The sequence below is a fragment of the Bos mutus genome, chromosome X (genome assembly GCF_027580195.1).
Source record: "Bos mutus isolate GX-2022 chromosome X, NWIPB_WYAK_1.1, whole genome shotgun sequence".
Classification (NCBI taxonomy): Eukaryota; Metazoa; Chordata; class Mammalia; order Artiodactyla; family Bovidae; genus Bos; species Bos mutus.
The window spans coordinates 207,727-232,483 of record NC_091646.1 but is presented as its reverse complement, the minus strand read 5'-3'; the positions used below and the strand labels follow the sequence as shown (position 1 = coordinate 232,483).

At 41.1% G+C, this 24,757-nt stretch overlaps 2 protein-coding genes across 3 annotated transcripts in view; one reads left to right on the top strand and one right to left on the bottom strand.

The window, feature by feature from the left end:
- Nucleotides 1–9,051, top strand: part of LAMP2 (lysosomal associated membrane protein 2) — a 36,219-nt gene extending 27,168 nt beyond the window's left edge. The window contains exon 9 of one of the 2 annotated variants that reach the window (XM_070366213.1): nt 8,270–9,051. In XM_070366213.1, coding sequence (XP_070222314.1) covers nt 8,270–8,412 — 143 coding nt within the window. In that variant the 3' untranslated portion in view covers nt 8,413–9,051. Of the gene's footprint in view, nt 1–5,529; nt 6,039–8,269 lie in introns of those variants that run through there. The other variant, XM_005891530.3, reaches the window with a different exon arrangement.
- A 9,984-nt stretch (nt 9,052–19,035) lies between these two features.
- On the bottom strand, nt 19,036–22,372 carry LOC138986456 (testis-expressed protein 13D-like). The gene is made up of 2 exons (XM_070366378.1): nt 20,678–22,372; nt 19,036–19,893 (listed from the first exon to the last, which is right to left on the bottom strand). The coding sequence occupies exons 1-2, from the start codon at nt 21,645–21,647 to the stop codon at nt 19,850–19,852; spliced, it is 1,014 nt and encodes a 337-aa protein (XP_070222479.1). The 5' UTR covers nt 21,648–22,372; the 3' UTR covers nt 19,036–19,849.
- Between the last annotated feature and the right edge of the window lie 2,385 nt (nt 22,373–24,757).

Genomic DNA, 24,757 nt, shown 5'->3' with positions numbered 1-24,757 from the left:
GCTTTTAAAATTTTAGAATAGGTGTTAATCTTACCGTTGAATCCTTTCTTTAAAAAAAACCTGGGTAATTCAGCCTTTTAAATGGTAAAATACAAGACTATTCCAACTGGGCATTTCAATCCATTTTCTAGATGCTTTAGAGATAATTGCTAGGCAGTGCCAATTTGCGGCGTTAGTTCTTTGTACCCATAAATTGGCGCCTAGGCACAGTGCTAATATTAATGTCACTAGATTTATGTAGATTTCTCTTTAGTCTTTGAATCTCTGTGTTGGTGGTAGTTTGTTTTATCTTTCCTTTTCCTTAAAGAAGAAATGCCAGTATGTCCTAGAACCTAGATAAAGAACTTGGACCCAACCCAAAAGTCTTGGTCTCCTCTTTGTTGACGAAAAAGCTGTTCTTCCTTTCCAGCTTGCATTGATGGCTACATTTACTAATGTGGCTTTCATATTTAAATAGTTCAGTGCTAATCAAAGCTTACGTTATTATTGTTCATTACAGTAGCATCATCAATTCATGTACTTTGTTAAGTTTTGTGCTCTGGGGAGAGGCACCAATTGTCCATTTCACCTGCACCACCTAATGTCTAGAGCCCCTCTCTAGAAAGCTTCTTGGAGCTGCTTTGCCAGCTTAAGGCACTTTTTAAAGGCTAAATAGAAATCTGATTTTTAAAAAAAATTTTATTTAAATAATGTTTTAGTGTAAGATTGTTAACCCTTATAGGAATGGACAACGCTTCCAAGAGTATGAGCCTTAGATATTTCTCAAGAGTCAAAGCAAAGCAGCTTTTTTAAAAAATAAAAATTGGAAGCACAAGCAAGTGGCACTGGCTTAATGCTGTTAATGTTTCTAGAAGTTTCTACCTTGAGATTATATACCTGATTCATATTAAAATACCTCTAATTAGCACTGTTTTATAGAGAACCTGACTTAATTGACTATTTTCGTATTTTACATGGGCCAGTTTATATGCTATTATTCACGCTATTAGTTCGTATAGCCACGTGTTCTTTGTACCTTTTGTAGTTTTGTTTTACTGGGTTTACATCTTGATGGTCTAACACTCTATTTGGTTTCTGGGTGTTTCTCATGGGTTAGCATTTGTATAAAGAATCTGGTCCATGTAAATGCTTTTCATGTTTTTTTCCTCAAATGTTTAAACCACTAGTTGATGTATGGTATTTCTCTTCGGTTATTTGACTGTCCACTTGCTCAACATATTGCTTCTAAAACAAACAATAAAGATTCTTTTATTTCTTAAGGAAATTTGCTCACATTTCTTTCCTGTTGGCTAAAGTCTAGATTTTGTATACTATATAATGGCAATTTCTTCCAAAAGGAAAAACTTCAGAAATGCCTAGAACTAAGTTATTTCCAGAATGTTCTGTGTATTACTGTCTGGGAGAGTGGCGTGTGTGTGTGTGTGTGTGTGTGTGTGTATAGGTCCTTACTGATGTTGGGGTGGCTACAGAGTAAAAATCAGGTCGGGGATGAGATGTGTATGGGATGTATGTATGTGTGTGTGTAAGTTCCCCAGTTGAATCTTATGTGTAGCCAGTTAGAAAACCAATGATTTAGAATATTTTATAGTAAAAGCAACAGAATATCTCCGTATACTTTTCTCAACACCTAAATTGAGGCTGATATTTAATATCTACATTGCAGCCTCACAAAGCAAGCTATTGATCCAAGCCAAAACAGGATTGTATGTAATCTTTCTCTCAGATCACCTTAAAATGCATGAAACTTCCAATTTCTAGATGACTTCCCAGTCTACCTTAGTGTATCACACACAACCATTTAGCAGCCTGGCTGGCTTTCCTCTGGCTCAGCCAGTTAAGCCTGTGACCACCAGTTAATCATCACAGCTCTGAACGCTACTAGCAGCCATGTGCCTTCGGTCAGGCTACTCAGTTGGGGTCTCTCAGGTTTTTCATCTGGGGGTTGAGGGTTTTCAAGTCTTGTTACTTTTATTTCTTTGAGTGAAATTTTTCATTTCAGTGAAGAAAAATATACATCTGAGTATTTTTAGAAGAAACCTGATAAGCTACTTGTTAGGGATAAAAAGCATATTTTCATTAAGTGTAAAACATACCGTCTGAAGTTTATTGCAACTTTTTAGGAGGAATTCTTAAAAGAATCAAGATAATTTTAGGATTATAGCATTTTTATTTCTTTTTATTTAAGTAGATAATATTATACTGTCTTAGGCTCACCTTTCTCCTACTTATCTCCTGATCTTTTATCCTAGTACCTAATTTTCTGCATCAATAATTATCATATTTTTGAAACTAGTATAGAGTAGCTTCAAGTATCTTTTCAGATCCGTATAATAAACTTCAAGTGGTTTGACTGTATATCTAAAAGATATGTGATAAATGTCACATAAGAATGTGCTTCTTAATGTTGATTCTTCCAAAGAGAAATTGACTCATTGGTTTTAAAGAGGTGTTTGTTTTCTATTTTATTATAAATGTACATCTTGACTTTTCAACCCTCACCCTGAAAAGTGTGTCTGACAAATTTCTGAACTAACAGAAACTTGAAGATTAACAGCATTTTTAAAATCTCCATGAACATTTTCCTTGAGATTTCAGTGGCCATGAAATTTTACCTCTAAAATTCTTCACTGCTTCTGTGAGTATTAGACTCTCCCACTTTTCCATTCTCCAGAAATATTTTCAGTATGGTCTCGAGTGTACATTAGGCAGATAGAGCAGGTCAGAATGACTTACAAAAGGAGGTTTTTCTTCAAGATGTGATTTTATTAAAATTTCTGTTTACCAAAACATCTTTCCATTACCTGAAGAACTTTTGCAGGTTGATTTCATAAAATCAATAGTTATTATAAATTAATACTTCACATACTAGTTGAGAACATTTTAGGTAAATGACAGCATCTAGAAAGATCTTTGTATTAGTGGAATTGCCTTTTTGATCTAAGAATATTTGTCTTACATGAAAGCCTTATTGGCAGTATTTATTAAAGTCGTTTCACTAGTTTCAAATTGGGTCAAATACCCAATTTGGGAAAGAGGAGTTTGAATTTGTTTCCAGAATAAGAAATTAATCTACTAATAAATTTTTTAAAAACCAAGTTATATAAAATCCAAGGCATGATACTTTATGGTACATGTCACCCAAGTGTTTATATGCTGGCTGGTAATTTGGGAAATTGAAGGGGAGGAGCTCACTGGGTGATCTTAACACCATAAATCCACAAAAGCCACATCTGGCAATCTTAGCTATCCTGATTGTTAACAAAACCAAGAAGCAAGTGAAAAAGATCATTGAGCTGGCAGCCAAAGTTGATGTCACAAAGTCCATAAACTCTAGGATTGCATATTGTTCCCAGTTATTGCTCCAGAGACTAGTGAAAGGCTGGCACATTTCTTACTTGAAAATACAGATTTGCCTTGCAGCTATTCATTCTTTTGGGCACAATTCTAATAAGCATAATTATCTGATTTATCAATCCCTGGTAAATTGCAAGCGAGGAGGAGAATTAGGGCAGTAAGAGGCAAAGAAATGGAAAACAGAAGTTGTGGTTCAACATACTAGCTGCTTCATGTCTCTGCAAACATACCACCATCTACACTGTTCCTTTCTTCTAGAGTCTCAGTAGGTTTTCTTCTGGTCAGTGCTTCTAGAATTGCATTTCTCCTGCCTTCCAGGAGGCATCTTCAACCTGTAAAAAACTCATGGCTTTTTCCTTGATCGTGTAACCACTTAAGTCCCTCCCACCCTGAAGATACCCTTTCTTAACCCCGTGTCCCCCTGCTGTCTACCTTTCTTTGCTCCCTCTAAACTTCTCATAACAAATACTGTGTTCCTCATCCCAAGTTCTTGATCTCCTAAGCAATCACTTCCCACTCACTCTTAAACCTGCAACAATATGACTCCTAGCCCCCACCCTCTGTATTGCTTCAACCAGTGGACATTTCTCAGGCATCTCTAGTAATTGACACTATTCTCCTATGATAATGGAAACCATTTCCTTGGCTTCTGAGGCACCATTTTCTACCTACCTTTCCTACTTTTCCCTACTCCTTTATGCTTCAAAGGGTTTTGTCCCTGACCCTCTTACTTCGTCTGCCCTTGCTGAGAAATACCTCTGTCCCTGGTTTGACCTATCACTTAAGTACATCAACCACTTGGTTAAGACGCAGGTATCTGAAACTTGAATGTCTCCCTCTTACACAGATCCCTCTTTACCCTCTCCCAACACACAGATTTTAAAGATTAAAAAATTAACCCTCACAAAATAATTACATATAAAACTGAAATGCATATTATTCCTCTGTATTCCTTATCACCATGAATGGCACCAGCATCTACCTAATCACCAAAGCATGGAATTGGAAGCCATTCTATTATCTCCTACCACACCGCCTACATCCATTTGGTCAGTTCTGTCTTCTCATTGGATCTGTAGTCTATCTCTTCTACATCTGCACATTGCTAACCGAGTTCAGGATCAAATTATTGGTCATCTGGCTTCTAGCAGTAGAGTTGCTTCCTAATAATACCTCCAGCCTTCCATCTCCCATAACTTCTGAAACAAATATCCTGCTTAAAATTCTGCAAATTTTTTTTTTTTGCTATCAGTATAAGGCCAGACTACCTGGAGCATACAATGCCTTTGTAAGCTGGTCCTAACATCCTATTTCCACCTCTTTTCCAAGAGTATTTCTTAATCCATTGTTTTAGCTATGCCAGCCTGCTTACATTTCACCCAAAGCCCTGTGTTTTGTTACCATCCATGGGTCCGTATTTTTGTCTATGCTGTTTTCTATACCCGGAATGCCCTTGACCCAGTACCTGCACAGCTAATTCCTACTCATTCTTAACATCTCGGCTCTCGTGTCACCTTTTTCAAACTATGCCTTGGGTAACAAGGCTGAGTTGAGTGCGCCTCTGAAAAATTTCGATGTGTGTTCCCTGCCCTTGTTACAGGACATTTTGAAATTGTAACCACTGATTCTCTTGTCTGACTCCTATACCAGACTGAAATCTTGAGGCTAACAGTTATTTAATCTGGGCCGGTTGATACCTTTCCTTACTACTAAGTGACCCTGTATTGCTCTGCATTGAGTCTTCTATCTGCTTTGTATAGTTGGTTATTTGGCTCATTTCATTATTGCTTCCCAATCTGTGGGGCACCTGGCACTATGCTGCTTCAACTTCATAACAGTTTGCTTCTGAAAGCTCACAGCTTGATCATCAAGGAAAGGCTAAATATATTTATCCATTATCTTCCATTTAAGAAATCTGGGAAGTAGGTGATCGTTTTATGTCTCATCCAAAATGACTGCATTTGGGGGGGGGTGGTACTTAAAAGTATGTTTTGGTTATTTGGAAAATCACTTTCGTGGGACATCTCATCTGCTGGTAATGAGTGCCAGTGATTTGTTGCCTGGGTGTGAAAAACGAATGTGTGTGTTGGGAAGAACTGTCATTTTAACTTAAAGTGTACACATTAGAAATGTTGTCACTGTTTTTGTTCTCAATTGTCCTTTCTCCACATCTAGCTCAAGACTGCAGTGCAGATGACGACAACTTCCTTGTGCCCATAGCGGTGGGAGCAGCCTTGGCAGGAGTGCTTATTCTAGTGTTGCTGGCTTACTTTATTGGTCTCAAGCGCCATCATGCTGGATATGAGCAATTTTAGAAACCTGCATTCTGATTGATTATATAAAAATACATGCACATAACAAGATTTTCTTCCTTTGCAGTTTTGAAATATTTTGTGAAGATAGCAAAACTTTAAGTCTTAAATCAGTCCCAGCATTTGAGATCATTCTTTATTAGTAAAAACTGTAAATAGAACAGCTTAAAACTGAAAAAGCGTCGTGTTAACTGGTCCTGAAGACAAATTTGTTGGAAAGAACATGGGTGTGCAGTGTTTCAAGGTCTATCTTAAGAAGCCTTGGCCAAATTTGGATTCTAACCTAAGATGCCTGAAACTTATTAACATGACCATTATGGAGGTTGAATGTGTAGTTGTGTCTTCATGGAATTAATAAATATTGTTTCACTACCGGTGTTCTGTTTTCAGTGTATAAGAACTATCCTGATTTAAACTCATCACAGTGCCTTTGCATATAGTTAATTAAATAAATGTTGATGTGGCATAAATGCCCATCATATGCTTAAACTTGGTTTTCGGTTGAATGTCCTCAGGTGTCAGCATTTTATGTGACTTTTGCTGACTTCTTTGAAGCTGAAGTCAGTATCTTAGGCTTGTGATTTTTCCCTAGGTATAAAACAGACCCAAGAGACTACAACAGAGCTTAAACTGGCTTCAGAATTAAGAGCTTTTTAAAAAAATGTTTCTTTTGCAGCAGTATAGACTGAAAAGATTCAAACATGTTTAACCACTTGCCTTTTTTTTTTAGTGTTTTTCTCTTCCTTGGATGCCCAATTAGCATTGAAAGATAGAAATATTCTATGAACTAATTGGGAGAGATTGTGTTGTGTTTCTCTACCTCATCTTGTTGATCTCTGGAGCATTAAAATCTATTTTGTGTTGTCATCAGACTGGTACTTAGGAAATGTAAGCTAATAGCAATCTCAAAAGTCAGGCAGTGAGGCATAGCAACTAGGCTCTTAGTTTTTCCAAGACAGCCCCTGTGGGGCAGAGCATAGATGGGGGGATAGAGAGAAGCTGTTGGCATTAAAATGAACTAGAGAATCAGCCCCTATCGAAGCATGCTCCATGTTAGAAGTGCAGCACAGATACTGAATGTATAGACAAGTAAAAAGGAAGCTTGAGAATTTCACATTGAAGTGATTATTTTATTAATTCATTCTATGTATATATTGACTTGTTCAGAATTTTTATAACTCACTAATCAGTATTTTGGCACCCAGCTATCAGTCTCAGAAAGCTTTCAGTAAAATACAGTAAATCCTTTTAATAAAAGCTATTGTTATTGCTGAAATTTATATTATATATTCAGAATGATAGCAACTTTTTATGCATGACAAAAATTCAAGAGGAGAAAAAGATTATAGTAAAAAAGCAAGTTATTGTTTGATCATAAATCACACCAAATACCACATTTGTTATGTGCATGAGATTTATAAAGGATTTTTAAAGACTATTTACTCTATACCCCGTAATTTTTACAGAAGAGAAGTGACTTCACTGAGGTTATATATCTAGTGGACAACAAAAGCACTATTACCATTTTTATTTAAAAGAGTCCCAATGAAATCTAATCACTCAATAGTAAAACTGGTTTAAACTTGAAACTATGAGATCAGCATTGGACACTTTGAGTTTCTGTACTAATTACTTCCAATAAATGATATATGACACCAACTTTGCTTAAATATTTTTGAAGGTAATGTTGGCTTTTTGAATGCCTCCTATTTTGATCTGTTTGCTACTTCAAAGCCTAAAATCTCCTTGGATGGGATCACAAACATGGGAGGAAAAGAGAAGGGAGTAAACACTTGTTGACCTTCTGATGTGTATCAGATATTTTAGAAATATAGTTGTTTTTAATCCTTAGATACCTTATAATGTAAGTATCATCCCCCTTTTATAGATGAGGAAAGTGAAGCTCAGTTTAAATTACTTGACCAAGGTCCTTTAGCTAGTACTTGAAGGAGTCAAGATTTAAACTCAGTTCTGTCTCAATCCAGAGCTCAGAATCTACACTGCGCGTGTGCACAGCCTTCTTGGTGGTCCAGTGGTGTCCACTGGATTCTGCTTTTATTCCAGGCCACTGCTCAGTGAAAAATAATATAACCTGACAGTTACCTAATGCTTGTATGAAAAACATTACACTGCATTTTCTTGATTGTAAATCTTTTTAACTTGAATTTTATTACTCATTCAGAATTTTTATTTATATTTTCACAACAGTTGTGGCAAGGTAGGAAGGGAGTGGGGAAATACACAGGTGGTGGTTTTATTCTCTTTTCCCGTGGTGCTATTAGACAATTCAGCATAAAGTCTTCCCATATTAGGCAAGCACACTTCTTTGTTTCAGACCCTTTCCCGTTGTCCCCTTAACTTATGGTTTTGTACTGAGGAATTAGGTGTGGTTAAAGATGAAGTGACAGTGAGATACAGGAGGATTGGTTAGTTGGAAATGTTAATATTTGGGTGGGTATAGTAAAAATAGAAGATGGGGTAATGCTCTAAAAGACTAACCTATGTATACATTCAAAATGCTTGTTTCTTGTTTGCTTGTTTCTGCTTAATTGCATTCCTTACTAATTTCCTTTCCTTGCTTTCTGTCTGTTCTTTTCTGACAGCTGAAGAATGTTCTGCTGACTCTGACCTCAACTTTCTTATTCCTGTTGCAGTGGGTGTGGCCTTGGGCTTCCTTATAATTGTTGTCTTTATCTCTTATATGATTGGAAGAAGGAAAAGTCGTACTGGTTATCAATCTGTGTAATCAATTAAATCTAGTAGGTTCTTTTATTTTTATTTTTTGGCTATCAGAAGTTATGTCTTCCATCGGCTAAAAGCCAGGAAATGCTGTGCAATTGTTTGGGATATGCAGATTAACCTCAGTGAGTTGCTAGCTAACTTGGGCATGAGTAGCACTCTTAGGACCAATTTCTGTTTTTTATTTTTCTATGTTTTGTTCCTTTGTAAAAGTGTAATTGAAAGAAAAATTGTGGCTTACAGTATCTTTTTTAGTAAATAATGATTTTAAGCCTCTGACTCCAATTATGAAAGCATTGCTATTGAAGGGTAATTTTATATGTTGCAGTTACTGTATTTTGCCTCTTTGACATTATTTGCAAAATCAAAGCTGTTGGAGAATTTAACTTGCTTCAGAAAATAAATTCAAGAGCATAATGGAATTCATTTTCATTGGTGGCAAACAAAATTTGGTTTGTCATCAGACTTAGTTTTCCCAAGATTATTTAAATCTTGATTTTTCTGCTAGTTAGAAAGAAAGGAATGTTTTCCCAATATTGTATTTAATAGCAAAAGTCTGGCTGTTTTCTTAATTACAATTAGTGGCTACTCTATTTTAACAAGGACGTCTTTTTTTCCCTACTAGAGTTTGGAATATATTGACTATCTCAGACTTACCATTTATGCTGAAGGTTGAAATAAGATCTACAACCCCTTTTTTTAAGGTGTTCATACCAAAATGTTTTGCCATACTGCACAACACACCACGCGCGATCTTAGTTCTCCCACCAGGCATTGAACCCGTGACCCCTGCAGTGGAAGTGCAGGGTCTTAACCACTGGACCACCAGGGAATTCCCTGGGTTATAATTTTTTTTTTTTAGAGTTATGAATTAGAATTTTTTTTCCCCCATGGAGGCTTGCCTTGTTCAGAAAGTTGCTTCATCCTCCACTAAAAAAGAACAAGATGAAGCTTTATTTTGTGTGCCGTCTGCACTCTCTCGTCCCCTGTATGAATAAGTTCTAATTGATAAATTTTTAATGTGTTGGTTTCTTTTTCTTATAACAGCAAGTGCTAACTCTAGAAACTAGTGGGCCCTGAAGTATCATCAGTCAGATGGCTGCCTGGCCAAAGCTGGACCAGGAATATTCTGTAAATTTGTTGATCTTGATAACAGACTCGTATCCCTGTAGGGACCTCTAATGGCTCTGGCTGCTGGAGTCAGATACTAGAGGCCTCTCCTCCCAGTGTCTGCTTGACTGGCCAGGCTGTTGAATCACCCTGTGATTTGGAAGCACAGTGCTGTATCTCTCTAGTGTGCAGCTTTGCACACATGTGATTTGCATGATTCCCATGAAGGCAGATGCTGAGTTTATCAAGCTATTTTCTCTCTATGTAACTAAAAAACAAGCGTCTTCCAAAGATCTGGCTTCACTTTCAAAACTTTCTTGGATTAAAAAATTAGGCTTAAACCTTAAATAAAGTTTGTTATTAAACCCAAGGATAAGATCCCCATCTACCTCTCAGCACAGTGCAGATGCTGTCCACTGTATTGCTGCCATTAAGTGATGCCAGAACTCTGCCAATAATTGGGACTGGAAACTTTCATTAAAAAAAAATCATCAACATCTTTCTTTACTGTCTTTATATGTGCACCTCAAAAGCATATATTCCAAACTGGAGTAGAAAGTCAGAATGCTCAACTATACTTCCCTTAGAACTTTCTAGTTCTGACTTGCAGACTTGAGCTCTCCTCGATTTGCTAAGTATATAAAGAATGTTTTATTTAAAAATTTTGTGTGTGTGTGTGAAAACAGTTGATTAGCTGTTATTTAGTCTGAGTGATGGCACCATGAAGAACAGTGGCTTCGTTTCAATAAATATTTTTGAGATGATTGTCTGAAAGCCAGGTTATTTAAATCAGCTTGTGACCTTGCCAGGTATATGGGTTGGAAAATTCAGATACATTTAGAAGTATGGGTTCATTTAAAACAGTCTCCTACTGTTGGGTAGGAGACTAACATTAATTCTTCAATGAGTATCATGGTTTTATCTTAGATAATTAGCAAACATGTTTAATTCTTGAGAATTAAGATTAACTAAAATATAAAATTATCAGATGGTTAGAACAAAAACTGCTTCAATTCCAATAAAATACAGGAAGCCCCGAATTTATGAACTGAGTGTTCAATAAGCTTTGCTCACTGGGTTCACTTTTCTGTCAGTACAACAGTGGGTCATGAATATAAAGAATTGTTTTCACCTGAGCTTCTTAGGAAGAACTGATGCTTGCTGCTACCTAAAGTTTTGGATATATCAATATAGTGAACTAATTAATACCTACAAAATAAAGCATACTGTGGCACTCCTGTTTCATCTGATATGTGTGAATTTTAGATCGGTGGATTAAAATATAATAAAGATCATTCAATCTATATTACTATGGATAACTTCATTTTTATTCCATGATCTCAGTATTTAGAGGTTGGATTGGTTTGTATAACTGAGTTCCTCAAATTTTTGTCTCTTGAATTGTCAATAGGACTTACATAATCTCATAGGTCTGCACATTTACACAGGGCAGTCATTAAGGCATTAGAACCTTTAATGTAGACATCTCAAACATGGGGGCCTATATGGTCATGAAAATTCCAAGAAGATATTGAAAATATAAAAATCAAATTTAAGAGCTTCATAATAATTGTACTTTTAATATATATATCTATCTGCATTGATAAACTGTACTCACTGTTGAAATTGGTTCCATTCTGAGCAAGATAAACACCTCAGGGATCTGACAGGGGCAGAAGAAGAGCTATCCATTTTCTGAAAATTCCTCTGAATTCCTGATAACCCAGTCTAATGCTCAAATGTTACATGACTGGATTAAATGGTGCACATTCCTTTTTACTTGAGACATTTTTGGTGGGAGAAGGGATTGAACTTTGGATCTCTCCATAGTTCTGAATAACGGGGTTTCATTTTCTGATTGTTAAATGTTTAATGGGCTTTAATTCAGTCAAAAAATGGCCTTACCTTGCATTTGTGGGACTGAGGGGAGGGGGTCGTCTGTCTTCTCTCAGCTGAATATATTTCATAACTCTGCACCTCACAAAACCTCTGAAAGAAGCACTTTATAGATAGCAAGTAGAGTGTTTGCATATATGTTGCTATCTATCTAAAAAGTCAATGTGGAGGTCCATCTTTTTTAAGTTCAGTGTGTATACTGTAAGTGCTAGAACTGCCTTTAGAATTCTAAGGAAACGTTTTGCTTTCTCTTTACTGTTATTGTCTTTTTTATTGTCTTTTGATGGCAGTGTAAATTTGAGTCCCTCTATTTCAAGAGAGCGTGAACAGGAAAAATCTTGGCACCCAATTCATTTTTAGTGGGAAAATGCAGCTATAGTTGTATTGAGCAGTTACAGTGCTGTGCACTGTATACACGCATTTCATTCACTTAATCCTCACAGCAACTCTCTGAGGTGGGTGGTATCATTCCCAGTTTACAGAGGAGATAACTGAGGTTTGAGCTGTTATTTAACAAAAGTCCCACAAAGAGTAAGTGATGAAACTGACATTTGAACCCAGTTCTGTCTGCCTTCAAAGACCGTGCTCTTCACCACCATGCATCTTGGCTTCTAAGAAAGAATAGATTACAAAGAAACATATACCTTACATTAAATGGTTACAGAAATCTGACTTCTATACTCTTCTGTCCTGCATGAAGTCACCCTATAAATGTTCTTCAGTATTCTTAAAATAAGTTGAGTTTAGTTCAGCCCAGTTGACGCAAGAGTGAATGTGGTGGCAGTGTGCGTTGTGAAAGATCAAACCAAGGCCAGTTTGTGCTGCACCTCGTTAGAGATGTTAAGCCCTGAATGTCACTGTTCTTCAGAGTAGCTTCATCTAGTTATTCTGATCACGTATCATTATCATTCTGTCCTCAAAGTGTTCTGCACCATGAATCATTCTGACCGTGCATTAGTGTGTTTAAGAGACTAAATGGATCTGTCTCCTCACTTTACCTAAATTAATGTCATCCCTACCCCCCAGCCATCCCCTGACTTTAAGTGCAGTGTAGCCATGACACTTGGCAGTCCTTGCTGGGTGGTTCTGAGCCCCAGTATGCAGTTCCTCATACTATCTAGAGCCTTTCTGAGAGGGCATTGAAACATATATATCACCATAGGTAAAACAGATAACCAGTACAAGTTTGATACATGAAGCAGGGCACTCAGAGCTGGTGCTCTGGGACAACCCAGAGGGATGGGGTGGAGAGGGAGGTGGGAGGGGGGGTTCAGGATGGGGGGAACACATGTATACCCGTGGCTGATTCATGTCGATGTATGGCAAAAACCACCACAATATTGTAATTAGCCTCCAATTAAATAAACAATTTTTTAAAAAAAGAAATCCTGATTGACATTTGTTGTTGGTTGCTCAGTCATGTCCAAGTCCTTGTGACCCCATGGGCTGTAGCCTGCCAGGTGCCTCTGTCCATGGGATTTTCCAGGTAAGAATACTGGAGTGGGTTGCCATTTCCTTCTCCAAGGGATCTTCCAGATCAGGGATCGAACCCACGTCTTCTGCATTGCAGGCATGTTCTTTACTGCTGAGCCAACAGGGAAGCCCTTATTCGCCTACTTATTTTCCAGCCATAATGTGCAACTCTTCCACTCCCACCTTATCTGCTCTCCTGTACTCCCTCCTCTCCAGCCATACTGGCCCTCTTGCTACTCCTCAAAGACCCTCAAGGGTGTCTTCCCTTCAAGGCCCTTGTGTTTGCTCCGCCTTCTACCTGGAAAGATCCCCTAGCTATCCTCACGGTTCATCCTCTAGTCCCATTTGCTGCTGCTGCTGCTAAGTCACTTCAGTCGTGTCCGACTCTGTGCGACCCCACAGACAGCAGCCCACCAGGCTTCCCCATCCCTGGGATTCTCCAGGCAAGAACACTGGATTGGGTTGCCATTTCTTTCTCCAATGCGTGAAAGTGAAAAGTGAAAGTGAAGACGCTCAGTCGTGTCTGACTCTTAGCGACCCAGTGGACTGCAGCCCACCAGGTTCCTCCGTCCATGGGATTTCCCAGGCAAGAGTACTGGAGTGGGGTGCCATTGCCTTCTCCACTAGTCCCATTTAGGTCTCTTCAAATGTCACCTTCAAGGGAAGCATTCCTTGACCACTCTATAACTCCAGTGTTCCCCCCTACACCACTTCCCATCCCCTTTAGTCTGTTTCACTTATATTACTTACCACCCGTTACCATCTGACATACTATTTATTTTACTTGCTAATCTGTATTTCATGTATGCTTCCCACTAGAAGGTAAACTTCATGAAAGCAGGAATCTGCAATGTTTACTAGGCTGTTCCAGTCTCTAGTGCCTGACACACAGTTCACACTGAATAAATATTTGCTGATGGATAAGTGGTCATTTTTTGTAGTAATAGCTAAACATTAACTCCTCAATACCTGTTTTATCAAATCTAAGATGCTATCAGTTCTAAGATAAATACTTGTTAAACTGTGAGAGGCCTACTGTTTTCAAAAATGTGAAAAAAAATGTACATCTTAGAGTTGATATCCATCAGGCACTGTGGAGAGTACTATTCCTGCATTATAACACCTACCATTAATCCATTGAATGCATCTGGGATTCAGAGCCAAGCCATAAGCATGCTACCATTACAGCCTCCCTTCAGTATGACATACTGCTTCTTGTGTCCTCTTCAATTGCAAAAACAAAAGTCTGGCGGCTATGATTTTCCACTTTATGGCAGACAGTATTTAATATTCATGTTTCCTTCTTTTTAAATGCTACATAGCATAGCATGGCAGGTATATCAGAGAAGAATGTGCATCCTTGCTCTTGACACACATCAGGGTGATAAGTAACTTGGACAAGTTATTCAACCCCTCTAAGCCTAGCTTTCTCCATTTGTAAGATGGAGATGGTACTGCCTTCTACTTACTATCTTGTAGGGTTTTAAAGGGAATTAAATAAGATAATGCCACCAAATTTACAAAGTAAGCTCACATAAACATGAGCTTTTAAAAAATCATATAGGTTGGAATCTTCTTCCTTTTAGATGATAGATGTCACATGTTTAGACAAGATCATGGAAAGAGGAAGTGAAGAGAGAATAGGGCTGAGATAAAGCCTTAAGGAGCAGAAATCCACTCAAATTAGGTTATAAAAAGAGCAACAAATTATGAAGTGATTGTATAAGTCTCACAGAATCCAGTTGAAGAAGTACATTTGAGACTCAGGAATAGAGTTAAATTATAAAGCTTCAACTGAGAATAAACAGGTGATAACTACCAAGAAAATTTAGAAAAAAATGAGTGATAACTTTACTGCATTTATTAAGATGTGTTATAAAGCTCAGATCAAGTGTTAGATGGATATAATAATAGACCAACAATTTAATGGACAACATATATACACACACTGTATTTGGTATTTGATAAAGATGGTCCTTTCAGATCAGTGGGAAAAGACTGGAACATTGAAAAATGATGCTGAACTACTAGGTTGATTATTTTTGGGAAAAATACATTGAGACCTACCTCATAAGTACCAATACTTCTATCAAAATGCCACCACACACAAAGATAATCTACAAACAAGGGAAAATACTTGGCATCCTAATTATGACAAAGGGTTAGGTTAATATCCTTACTATGAAATAAAAGCAAGGTGAGTATTCCATGAGTACACTTAGGACATGAATAAATCATGACAGAAGAAATTCAAATGGATAAGTAATTTCAAAAAATACTCCATCTTTCTATGTAAGCAAAGAAATGCAAATCAAACTAAGATCTTTCAAACTGGTTAAGATTTTTTAAATGATTATATTTACTATTAGGTTTTCTTCTTGTAGCTCAGCTGGTAAGGAATCCACCTGCAATGCAGGAGACCCATTGGGAAGATGGAGAAGGGATGGGCTACCCACTCCAGTACTCTTGGGCTTCTCTGGTGGCTCAGCTGGTAAAGAATCTACCTGCAATGTGGGAGACCTGGGTTTGATCCCTGGGTTGGGAAGATCCCCTGGAGAAGGGAAAGGCTACCCACCCCAGTATTCTGATCTGGAGAACTGCAGGAACGGTATAGTCCATGGGCTCGCAAAGAGTCGGACATGACTGACTTTCACATTCATATTTATTCTTGGGCATGGTACAGAAGACTCTGCACACTAATATTGTTGAGAGTGAAGTGAAAATTTGAAAACAATCTAAATGCCCAGTGAGAACTCCTTAAGTACAATAAATTGAAACACTGACATGACAGCATTTTACATGACCATTTAAAGTTACATTCTCAAATAATTCAGATATGAGACAGTGTACCCTACTGCTAAGTGAGAAACAGATGCAGGAAAGGAATATGTACTGAGTTAATCTGTTTTGGTAAATCTCTATGTAATCTGTAACTGCTCTGCCACCCAAAAAGTACTTCTCTCAATTCCTATACCTTCTTGCATATGGGGTGCAGAGCCCACCATAGAAAGGATCCAAATTTGAGTCACTACTTTTACAGTTGAGGAGGCTTCAAAAAAATATGTACCATACTGTGTCTTGGTGTATATAAATATGTGGTTCTATATATACCTAAGTGTGTGTATGTAAAGTAAATACATTATAAACAGTAGTTACCTCCAGGTTTGGGGATTGTACATGGTTTCAATTGCTTTTCCTGCTTCTGTTTTGGTGAATCCAGTTTCCTTTGATAGTCAGAAAGGGCCTCAGGAAAATAATTTCCCAAGAGAGTGAGTTATGAATCTCCTTGGTTCTCTCTTGCATCTTGCTCATAAATAAGGGTTGACTCGGTGAGAGGACAAAGCCTCCACTCCTGCCAGGTATCAGGGCTCTGCCCTCATTTGAAACTTGTTTTTATTAGAGAAAACTTGAACATTGCTCACTAGTCTGGCTAGCTGGCATTTGCCATGCACTGGGCACAGCTCTCACCTGCAGAGGGATGCAGCACACCTATCACAGAGCAGTCTTCTGTTGCCTCCTGCGACACCTGATGGAGAAGGCAATGCACCCACTCCAGTGCTCTTGCCTGGAAAATCCGATGGATGGAGGAGCCTGGTGGGCTGCAGTCCGTGGGGTTGCTAAGAGGCGGACACGACTGAGCGACTTCACTTTCACTTTTCATGCATTGGAGAAGGAAATGGCAACTCAATCCAGTGTTCTTGCCTGGAGAATCCCAGGGACAGGGGAGCCTGGTGGGCTGCCGTCTATGGGGTCACACAGAGTCGGACACGACTGAAGTGACTTAGCAGCAGCAGCAGCAGCAACACCTGAATGGGGCTTCTCCCCATCCCTACACTTACCACTCGCTGCCTGCAGAGGCCCCCAGAGGAAGGGTCAGCTTGGAGCCACTACTTCTGCAGCTGTATGAGACAGAAGTGTTCATGGCAAGGGCCTCTATGGAGGTGGGGCGGGGAGTGTAGCAGCCACCCTATGCTGCTCCGCTTTCTGCATCGCTCTCCCTGTAACTTTCAGCAGGCTGACACCCCTAGAAGCCATGTCCACAGTCCTTCCAGCACCTTCTTTTGTAGCATCAACACTCCACAACAACCAACCCTGACTCTTTGGCCACCTCCACTCACTTCCCTCTCCACCAGACTGGCTCTATGATTCAGAGTCCTTCCATTATAGTCAGATACATCCAGCAAGGTATTGACAGACCCTGTTAACTGCTAGTAACTGGTAAGGGTACAAGGTTGAGGTTCTGATATAGCAGAAAGGGCATGGAGTTCAGTGCCAGGCAACTTGGGTTAGAACCCACACTTCACCAACTCCCAACTAAATGACTTTGGGTAACTTACTGAGTTGCCACATTTGTTAAAATGGGAGTAAAACATCCTCCTTGAAGCACTATTAATAGAGGCATCTATTATACCTATACTTGACAGAGCTGTCACCAATGAGGATAATAGCCATACAGTGTCACATGGTGGCCACTCTGTGGTATGAGAAGTCACACCATGGGCACCCTTTATACCCATTACCCCAGCATCACAGAGATCCTAATGGTGGGGGAAGGCAGCCGACACTTTTTGGGGATCAGAGAAATTCAGTAGCTTGTTTTAGGTTACACAGCTAGTAATTGGTAGAGCAGGTGTATGAGCCCAGTCACTCAGGATCTTAAACAAATTACTGCCTTTACCTGCGTGTGTCCAGCTTGGGCACAGCCAACCTTAATGATTCTGGCCAAAGATTCATGCAGGTTGCTATGAAAAAAAGTCACCCCTGAAACATTAGGTGATTATATTGAGCTACAGAAGAGTTGTACCTGGAGAGTCTAGTTTCTTACAGTTCTACAGACATTCCAATGGACATCAGAGTGTGTTGTGGAGCCTTAAGTGAGCCAGCCATGATGGGATCCAGGGTGATTTGTTCCCATTACACTATGGGTACAAACAAAGGTTCTCAAACTTTAGTAAGCACCAGAAACACCTGTTAGACCCTTACCCCCCACAACTTCTGGAGTCAGGAGGTCTGAGGTAGAGCTTGAGGATTTGCATTTGTGATTAAGTTCCCAGTTGATCCTGATGCTGCTGGTTCAAAAGCCATGCATTGAGAACCACCAGATTAAAATGTACTATAATATTCCCATCTCATCTGTGTCCTGTCCTCCCAGAATTCCAGGGAGTAATCAGCATACACAAGTGTATCACAGAACCAGCCTCCAACCCAGAAAACTTAGCTTTGTGATGATGCCCTCGACGGTCCCCTTCCTCCCCAGCACCCTCCCGAATAACCAAGGCCTCCCAGTAATCAGGACCCTGGGAGCGAGGACGCTGGCGGGGCAGCTTCATGTCTGTTCTCTGCCCCATGTGTCTCTACACCAAGCAGGGAGCCAGACTCCACCCCTTTTGCCTCTGGAAACATTTGCCACATTAGCCAACTGGCTAAGCCTGGCTCTTCTCCAGAATCCTGAGCACCTTGATGGGACTGTGCATAGGAGGGAGGGGAGAGTGCCCTGCAGGGCAGAAATTTCTGCTCAAGGCACTTCTGGGAGACAGGGCCTCAGGGAAATGGCTTCTTGGTGCAGATAGGGAGGCTGGACACATCCCAGCCTAGGCAGAAGCCCCCTCCTCACCTCACCTCACCTCTCCTCTCGTGCCCCATGGGCCCAGGACTAGAAGAGAAGCGCACCTTCAAGGACACAGACAGTGAGGGGAGCAGGCACAATCACAATGGACTGAAGACCCCACGGAAGTCCCTCCCCCCAGTTCTTGAGTAACTCACAGGAAGAGGAGGGGCCCTTCCATAGTGAATGACATGGAATTCTCTAGTCACCTCAGTGGGATGGAGGGAAGAGGCAGATTTAAAACACCACTTCTGAGCAAACCTGCCCCTCGGTACACACAGCGCAGAAGACACAGCAGGTAAGTGAACACTCTATTACTAGTTACAAGCAGAAAACCTCTGACAAATGCTGAGCCTGGTGAGCTGGAATCTCTTGGAGGAACTTGAGGACGCCTCTTGTTCAGACTGGAGCCTGAACTGACCTCCAGCCCCTGGGTGGACCCTGGCTCCCCCTGGCTTGCAGCAGCTGCCTCAGGGAAGCAGAGCACCTGAAGACACCAAGTGGAAGAAAAGGACCCAGGGGCATTCTCAAGAGTGCCTATCCCAGTCCAGTTCTATTTTTAATTTAGTTCAAGAAAGCACAGTTCATAGCACAATGCCTGTCCTAGAAAATACATGTTATTCTTCATCTACTCTTGACTGAAAAAGGGCTTGGGATGGGAGCAGCCTGAGGCTGAGGGCTTAAGTGTGTAGCAAGACAACCCAGTGGTCTTTTAGAAAACCAGGAAAAGTTGCCCTTCTCAGGGGGGAATCAGCAGGAGTATGAGAAAAGTACTGCTTGTACTTTTGTGAGGCTACATTCCCCATATATGCCCCTGCTCATTTATTTCCACTGGGATTAATGTGATGAACAGTTCAGTCATTCAAATTCTTCCATGAAAGTCTGATTTTGCTCCCAGAATTGTAGAAATGAATCTTGACTTTATTTCAATTGGATTTACTTAAAGGCCACACTATATGTAAGGCAAAGAAGTCATACCTGATATAATTGATATGCCAAATTAGGCTCTCTCCTGTCATGTAGCCTCTTGCATCCAATTGAGTTAAAATGTGTGCACCAGATAACAACATACAGTAGTAATTACTAGTACATGCTAGGCAATAACTGCTTGTTCAATGAATTAATGAATGCAATTTGACAAACCTGCTAAATCCCTAAAATTTACTACTACACTCCCACCCCTCTTTGAAACTTTGTCATTCATTAAGCTTAACAAAATCTTGTCTGCCCTCCCTTGTTACAAGATGTGTGTCAGAATGTCTTCTTTCCTCTGATTCTTCATTCTTTTTTTCTGCTCCAGCCAGCTGAGATCTCACTGAGGCGAAGGCTGCTGAGAGCTGGAAGGGCATTTCGTGGTGATTCACACATAGGGAGCTGGACTTCCTTCAGCCTCAGATGAAGATCCTGGAGTTTAGAGACACAAAGAACAGGCCCAAACCAATGAATGTTATAAAAACAAATCAAGGAACAAATATGAACATGGCTGCAGTATACAGCATAACGATAGTATTCTCAAGGAAAAGCAGTGTTCCTAGAATAAAACGTATCTTATGTTCTAAAAGCACAGTTATTCTCAGCCAAAGACCTGGTATCATGGGAGAGAGGGGCTAAGAAGAATATAGGAAGGAGAAAACGAATGTTTAATCACATCAGCCCATATACCTTAAGGTGTCAACCAATCGGTAGCAGCCATCAAGTCTACCACCTGTGAATTTAAATGCCATTGGAGAAATTTTCCTTTAAAAATTAACATATTCATTAGAATCTCATCTTTCTTTGAAACAATACACATATATACATGTATACATGTATAATATGAAAGTAGGGGAAGAGATCCATATGTAGAAACATATTGTTGTGTTAAAATGGTTATGGGTCATTGGTAGGATAATGAAAATTTTTGTTTTATGGATTTTCAAATTTTCTATGATGTAAATAAAATTTTTTTATCAGAAGGGGACCTCCAGAAATTGATTTCTCTTTAGAATATGTCTCCATTCTTTTTCTACATCCCTGAATCCAGTGAGGAGCTTCTTTGGGGCAAGACTTCCCACCTCAGTTAGTATCTAGATTTTTTGCATTCATCGCAAGCCAAACATCAGGAAAAGTTAATCCCATTCTGTACCTTAGGCAGTCCCAATCCCTCCTCCTGAGGATCCCTCTTCCTAGGGTTCAAAGGCTTTCTTACCATCTGGAGTCCTGGGCATCCGATCCTGAGATTGTTGATACATTGGGTCAACTTGGAAGTGCCCCACGGGGTTTCCGAAGTGGGGACCTTCCCCTTGGCCTTCGATCCTCTGGTACCACGGCAGGGCTACCTCTTCCTGGGACACAACTACAGGCCACATAGCAGGTGCACACATCACCGGAGCAGGCATCTGGGGGGCCGGGTATGCTGCTGCTGTGGCGGCGGCTCCTTCGGCTTCTGAGAGTACCCTAGGTGGGGGAGGTGGTGGGTATGGGAATGGCATGGAGTATGGCATGTGCCTGGGGCATGGCATGGGAGCTGGGGGTTGAGCAACCTGGGCCCAGGGACCCTGGGCCCCCTGCACGTACTGCACACCGCCTGCCAAAGCATACTGCGCCTCCTCCCTCTGGGCCTCCAGCCGCCTTCGCTGCGAGGTCGCGACCAGCAACTTGTTGCGCTCCTCAGCGGTCACGGGCCACGTGTCAGCCCGGAGCTGCGGGGATCGAGAGCTCACTGCTCTCTGGGCCTGCAGCAGCTGCCCGCGCAGGGCCTCGCGCTCGCTCAGCGCCTGTTGCAGGTCTTGGCGCGTGCGGCGCAACTGCATGATCACCTGCTTACGCTCCTCGCGCAGACGCTGCAGCTGCGAGGCCAGGGCCCAGGTGGCCGTCTCGCGCTCCTCCACCTGCTCCTGCAGCCGCTGGACGCGGCGGGCCTGCTGCTCTCGCTGCCTCGTGGCCACCCGCACGCTCAAGGCCAGCGCGCTCCAGGCACAGGCCCTCTTGAGGTTGAGAGGTACATGTATGTCGGCCAAGACGGACTGCAGCTCGTCCTCGATCTCATTCCAGGGCCGCGAGCGGTAGGTCATGTAGAAATCTGGGCCGCCGCCGTTACTGAGTACTTCTTGGTTGATGAATGTAACTACGTCTCTGTGGCGAAAACCGCTCCTGGGATCTTCGCCGTCCAAGGCCATGACCTCCGCGGCCTAGTCTGCGGAGATGCAGCAGCTCTGGTGAGAGATGGCCGCTAAACCGATCCGCCTCTCGGCTCCTCACTCAGTCCTCCTTCAGCCCTAGCTCAGTCCTGGCCTCTTTCGCCTCCTTCCCCTCACACCCACGAGTCCCCTAACGAAGAGTGGTGTGAGGCCTCACACCGCGTGACGCATCAAACTGTGGGCTTCGAGTGAGGCTGCAAGGCATGGTGGGAACCCCCGTCCTCGGCATGGCGCCTCCTGTAGGACGGGAAGTGGGGCGCCTGTTCCTGGATCCACCGCCGATGCACCTGCCTTGGCACACCGCCCCCTACAGGGCGGGCTGGCTAGTGACTGCAGTGTGCCGCACAGTGAATTCGCGTTCCCAAGAGATTCTAAAGCACCTGGATACTAAAGAATTTCGAATCTGGGAGTCATTTCAGTGGGCCGGGCGCGGGGGTCGGCGGTTGGGGTGGGGTCTTTTGGTTCAGCGCCCTCTCGCTTTACGTCAGCCGTTATCTCACATTTTCTACAAGGTTTCAAGCTGTCTATACTCTTCCCTAATCCTAAAGCAGACAGCCTTGGACTTCGGCTAGTCAAAATCAAGTGGTTGAGCCATGAAGCCCCTTGGTTTTCCTTGCTGAACCCTATCTTCAAGCTCTAGATCCCAGTTCCTCCTATTCCTTTTTTTCAGGGACTTCACTTCGTCTTCCCACCCCTCCCCCCACCCCCCGTATTTCCTGCATCTCAGCCGGGCTGCAGCACCCCTGTGCTACTGGGTATTTTTCTCCCAGACAGTAAGCCTGTTCAGGTTCCCTATGTGCTTGGAATAATTTCCTCCCTCTAACCTGCGTCCTGGACTTTCTTTCTTCTCATTAGAATAGTCCATCCTAGGTCCACTTCGCGATGCTCCCTTTACCGTTCAACCTGCTGCACTTTGGTTTTCACCCTACAAAAACTTTAGTGAAAAATCTCTGATAAGGTCACCAATAGTCACTATCTCACTACAAAAGCAAGTGGATACTTTGATAGTTTTTATGTGATTTTTTTCAGTAGGCTTTGAGTCTTTTGACCATTCCCTCCTTGGCACTCACTCTATCCTATCTTGCTTTCTGTGACATCAAATTCTTCTGATGCTCCTCCTGTCCCTCTGGCTTATCTTTCTGTTTCTTTCAACTGTTTGTTCTTCTCTGCCCACGGCTCCAAAGTTAGTATTTTCCCAGTTTTGTCTTCAGACCCCTCCTCTTCATTCTATATGTTCTCCTTGAATGAGCTTATTCACTCCTATACTGTTATTTTATTTTCTCTGGACTTCAACCCCATCAGCTGTAAAATGGGAATATAGGTAGGATCTACCTTATAAGGTTGTGAAGATGAAAATGTTTAGAATATGTTAATTCTTATTACAATGATTACATAGTTGCTGCTAATAGAAGTCATAATAGTGGTAATGGTGGGGTGATAGTTTTAACAGTCTATGCCCAGTTGCAGCCCCAGATCCTGTCTGGTTATATATATGCACATATATGTAGAGAGAGAGTTGATTTATAATATGATATTAGTTTCAGGTATATAACATAGTCCTTCAACATTTTTATAGATTATATTCCATTTATGGTTATAAAATATTGGCTATGTTCCCTGTGCTGTACAATAAATATATCCTTGTAGCTTATTTATTTTATACATAATAATTGGTACGTCTTAATCCCCTACTCCTATCTTGCCTTTCCCCCTTCCCTCTCACCACTGGTAATCACTAGTTTGTTGTCTGTATCTGTGAATCTATTTCTTTTTTTTACATTGACTATCTTGTCTTAGTTTTCAGGTTTTTTAGATATAAATGACAATATACAGTATTTTACTTTCTCTGACTGATTTTACTAAGCATACTGTCCTCCAGGTCTACCTACGTTGTTGCAGATGACAGAATTTCATTCTTTCTTCTGGCTGTGTAGTATTCCATTGTGTGTGTGTGTGTGTGTGTGTGTAGCTCAGATCTTCTTTATCAGTTTGTCTGTTGACGGACACTTAGGTTGCTTCCATATCTTGGCTATTGTAAATAATTGTAGGTAATGCTGCTATGAACATTGAGGTGCATGTCAATTTTTGAATTAGTGTTTTCATTTTCTTTGGATATATACCAAGAAATGGAATTGCTGGATCGTTTGGTAGTTCTATTTTTAGTTTTTGGAGAAACATCCATACTATTTTCCATAGTAGCTGCACCAATTTACATTCCCACTAACAATGTACCGCAGTTCCCTTTCCTCCACATTCTTATTTGTGGCCTTTTTGACAATGGCCATTCTGACAGGTGTGAGGTGGTAGCTCATGGTTTTGATTTACATTTCTCTGATGATGAGCACTGTTGAGCATCCTTTCATGTGTCTGTTTGCCACCTATATGTCATCTCTGGAGAAACTATTTAGGTCTTATGCCTATTTTTTGAATGGGTTGTTTTTTGATGTTGAGTTGTATGAGCTATTTATATATTTTGGATATTAACCCCTTATTGATCATATCATTTGCAAATATTTTCTCCCATTCAGTAGCCTGTCTTTTCATTTTGTCAATGATTTCCTTTGCTGTGCAAAAGTTTTTAAATTTAATTAGGTCCCATTTGGAGAAGGCAGTGGCACCCCACTCCAGTACTCTTGCCTGGAGAATCCCGTGGATGGAGGAGCCTGGTGGGCTGCAGTCCATGGGGTCGCTAAGAGTCTGACACGACTGAGCGACTTCCCTTTCACTTTTCACTTTAATTCTTTGGAGAAGGAAATGGCACCCCACTCCAGTGTTCTTGCCTGGAGAATCCCGTGGATGGAGGAGCCTGGTGGGCTGCAGTCCATGGGGTCGCTAAGAGTCTGACACGACTGAGCGACTTCCCTTTCACTTTTCACTTTAATTCTTTGGAGAAGGAAATGGCAACCCACCCCAGTGTTCTTGCCTGGAGAATCCCAGGGACGGGGGAGCCTGGTGGGCTTCCATCTATGGGGTCGCACAGAGCCGGACACGACTGAAGCGACTTAGCAGCAGCAGCAGCAGCAGGTCCCATTTGTTTACTAGCCAGATCTAGTGCCAGTCTGTTGGTAGGTAAAGCCAGGTCCTGGGAT

What these genes read in the sequence shown, in the direction of transcription:
- LOC138986456 (XM_070366378.1), bottom strand. Translation starts at nt 21,647, where the DNA reads ATGGCCTTGGACGGCGAAGATCCCAGGAGCGGTTTTCGCCACAGAGAC. An exon ending in GATGCCCAGGACTCCAGATG is followed by an intron (nt 19,894 to 20,677) that starts GTAAGAAAGCCT and finishes TCTAAACTCCAG; the next exon opens with GATCTTCATCTGAGGCTGAA.